This window comes from Oncorhynchus mykiss, chromosome 19, assembly GCF_013265735.2.
Source record: "Oncorhynchus mykiss isolate Arlee chromosome 19, USDA_OmykA_1.1, whole genome shotgun sequence".
Classification (NCBI taxonomy): Eukaryota; Metazoa; Chordata; class Actinopteri; order Salmoniformes; family Salmonidae; genus Oncorhynchus; species Oncorhynchus mykiss.
In genome coordinates, this window is record NC_048583.1 from 23,977,157 (window position 1) to 23,980,578 (window position 3,422).

Below are 3,422 nucleotides of genomic sequence, written 5' to 3' on the forward strand. Positions count from 1 at the left end.
CTTAAATGTTTTATTACCATATATATTGTGTATGTTCTCTATAGTTATGTACTTGAAAATGTAGCAACATTTTGAACAGTGGTTCAAAATGCAATGGTTCATTGGATCAGTCTAAAACGTTGCACATAGACTGCTGTCATCTAGTGGCCAAAATCTAAATTGCGCTTAGACTCCGAAGTGATATGATGGCCTTGCTCTTGTATTTCAAAGATTATGATTTAAAATAATAATAATTTTAAAGCATGTTTTTTTCTTTGTATTATCTTTCACCAGATCTATTGTGTTATATTCTCCTAAATTAATTTCACATTTCCACAAACTTCAAAGTGTTTCCTTTCAAATGGTATCTTCTTGAATATGCATTTCCGTGCTTCAGGTCCTGAGCTACAGGCAGTGATTTGGGTATGTCATTTTAGGCGAAATTTTAAAAAAAAGGGTTTGATCCAAGGTTTTAACAATCTCTGCATCATTAGGACAGTTCTTTGTGAGAAGATGCTAACAATGGAAGTTGTTAACTCATGTTCACAGTTAGCCATTGCTATGTAATGAAAGCTGAAAAGTACCAGTGGCCTGGTCCCAAGTTAGAGCAGGTCATCCGGGGCCATCACCCAGTGAGACACAGGTTCTGGACCTGTGTAGATGGAAACAGAAAAGTCTGACCTTTTTGGGTAAAACACTGGGCTAAGTTCTCAATGGAAATACAGCATAACAGTATTAGCCCACTGAGCAAAAACTGGTTGAATCAACTTTGTTTCCATGTCATTTAAACAAAACGTTATATGTGATGATGTTGAATCAACATGGGAAAATGATTGGATGATTGCAAAAAGTCATCAACGTAAGGGAATTTAGTCTTCTTTTAACCCAACTTTTAAACAAAATCCAATGAAAAGGTAATATATTTAGTTGATTTCGTGTTGGATTCACGTTTGTTGACAACTCAACCAAAATTAAATCAAAACTAGACGATTAAATTGCATCTGTGCCCAGTGGGAGCCTAGTATTAGCCTATTAGTATTAGCCTACCTGTGTGGAATCTGAGCTTTGCCTATCTAAACTAACATGATATGCCATCTACTCGTACTATTTGACATTTTATTTCAAAGCTTTTGTTGATAACAATCCCATTGATTTATCTGTGATAGTTACTTAATCCAAATATTTACTTGTTTATCTCTGTCCATTGATGTAGCACAGAGCTGTATAAAGAGGAGGGAGGACCATGTCTGAGAAGAAATCCTGGAGTTCAGACAGCCGCCCCAAATGTGGCATCCGCAGCTGGAGTGCAGACAGCTACGTGTGGAGCAGCAAGAAACGTTCCAGGAGTTCCCGGAAAAACCCCGGCCTTTGGGGTCCGGAGGGGGAGGGACCGATGGATGAACGTTCCACCTTGTGTCCGTGGCGATGGCGAGAGAGGAAGTGTAGCTGCACCGTCTTGGGGGAAATCGACACGGACGACACGTGTCGAAAAGCCCTTTCTCGACGCTCCCTCCGGCAGAAGTTCCAGGATGCGGTGGGTCAGTGTTTCCCTCTCCGCAATGGCCACCATCACCACCACGGCCACCCAACAGGGTCCTCCAGGGGGGCTTTCTCTGTGCTCCTCTGGTCCAAGCGCAAGATCCACATCTCGGAGCTCATGCAGGACAAGTGTCCCTTCTCACCCAAGTCGGAGCTGGCTCACTGCTGGCACCTCATCAAGAAGCACGCCAGCCACCCTAGCACCATCGTGGGCCTAGAGACTGCCCAAGCTGCTCAGGCTTCCCAGGCTGCCAGCAAAGAACAATTCCCTTCCACGTCCTCGTCTCCGCCTTCGATGCCTCTTTCCTGGGAGGGCATTTGCTCAAGTAGGCCCCTGAGCCTTGAGGACTGGGACCCGTCCTGTCCACAAGGAGGAGCAGCCCATGGTGACAGCCATACCGACTACATCCTTGTCCCGGACCTCCTCCAGATCAACAACAGCCCATGTTACTGGGGCGTGCGTGACCGCTTCGAAGCCGAGGAGCTTCTGGAGGGCCAGCCAGAGGGCACCTTCCTCCTGCGCAACTCGGCCCAGGACGAATTCCTCTTCTCAGTCAGCTTCCGCCGCTACAGCCGTTCCCTCCATGCACGCATAGAGCAGAACGGCAAGCGCTTCAGCTTTGACGGACGCGACCCGTGCATTTCCTGGGACCCGAGTGTCACGGGCCTGCTCCGGCACTACAGCGACCCGGCCACATGCCTTTTCTTCGAGCCCCTCCTTGCTCTCCCCCTGCCCCGGACTTTCCCCTTCACCCTGCAACACCTGTGCCACGCCGTGATCTGTAGCTGCACTACGTACCAGGGTATTGAGATCCTTCCACTTCCCTATCAGCTCAGGTACTATCTTAGACAGTACCACTACAAGTGCAATGTAGAACAGTGTAGAACAATTATAATTACCTACTATCATTATTGTCCCATGGGTTACTACTCTTCCACATTGACAATGATTTATCCGTTTTCAGAGACCTGTGAAGATCCTTCCTGCAGTCGCAAGAAGACTTTTGTAGACTTTTTTATTTCCTTGTGGGAAAATTTAATCGGACACACAAGAGACTTGAATGGGTGGGGGAGGGAGAGTGAGATGATTTGAATGAATGTCAGAGTGAATGATTACATTATTACAGAAGGTATGAGGAAGTGCGCATCTGGTTTAAAAACTATCCCATCTGGACAAATGTAACATCCCAATACAATAATCATTGCCTCCCCTACTGCCTTCTTACAGTAACTAAATGAGCGATAACACTCAGAAACACTTTTAGTATGTACATTTACACATTTAATGCAATATGTGAGGACAGTTTAAAATTGGTTACATGGCCGTCCAACACATAGTCCTTGTTTTTTTTATACAGAACTTTATTGGATTTTCAGTCTTGTAACTAAAGGATGCAGAGGGCTGCAGTCTTATCTGAGGCCACAAGATGGCAATATAAATGCACTATTCACACCCATGGTATGTTTACAGATGCAGTACAAGTGAGTTTGTCTTGGTTGCCACAACATTTCATTGTTTTTTTCAGTCCCAGAAAAGTACATACAGTGCCTTCAGAAAGTATTCATACCCCTTGACTTTTTCTGCATTTTGTTGTGTTACAAAGTGGGATTAAAATGGATTTAATTTTAATTTATTTGTCAACGATCTACCCGAAATAATCTGTAATGTCAAATGGAAGAGAAATTATATATATTACCGTTCAAAAGTTTGGGCTCACTTAGAAATGTCCTTGTCTTTGAAAGAAAAGCTAATTTTTTGTCCATTAAAATAACATCAAATTGATCAGAAATACAGTGTAGACACTGTTAATGTTGTAAATGACTATTGTAGCTGGAAACAGCTGATTTTTAATGGAATATCTACATAGGCGTACAGAGGCCCATCATCAGCAACCATCTCTCCT

General features: G+C 43.8%; 1 protein-coding gene across 1 annotated transcript; it reads left to right on the plus strand.

Annotated features, from left to right (window-relative positions):
• Positions 1 to 1,222: 1,222 nt before the first annotated feature.
• Positions 1,223 to 2,528, plus strand: LOC110498687 (suppressor of cytokine signaling 4-like). The gene is made up of 2 exons (XM_036955492.1): positions 1,223 to 2,389; positions 2,484 to 2,528. Exons 1-2 carry the CDS (start codon positions 1,223 to 1,225, stop codon positions 2,526 to 2,528), a joined length of 1,212 nt encoding a protein of 403 aa, XP_036811387.1.
• Positions 2,529 to 3,422: the final 894 nt, after the last annotated feature.

What these genes read in the sequence shown, in the direction of transcription:
- LOC110498687 (XM_036955492.1), top strand. Translation starts at nt 1,223, where the DNA reads ATGTCTGAGAAGAAATCCTGGAGTTCAGACAGCCGCCCCAAATGTGGC. An exon ending in AGTACCACTACAAGTGCAAT is followed by an intron (nt 2,390 to 2,483) that starts GTAGAACAGTGT and finishes ATCCGTTTTCAG; the next exon opens with AGACCTGTGAAGATCCTTCC.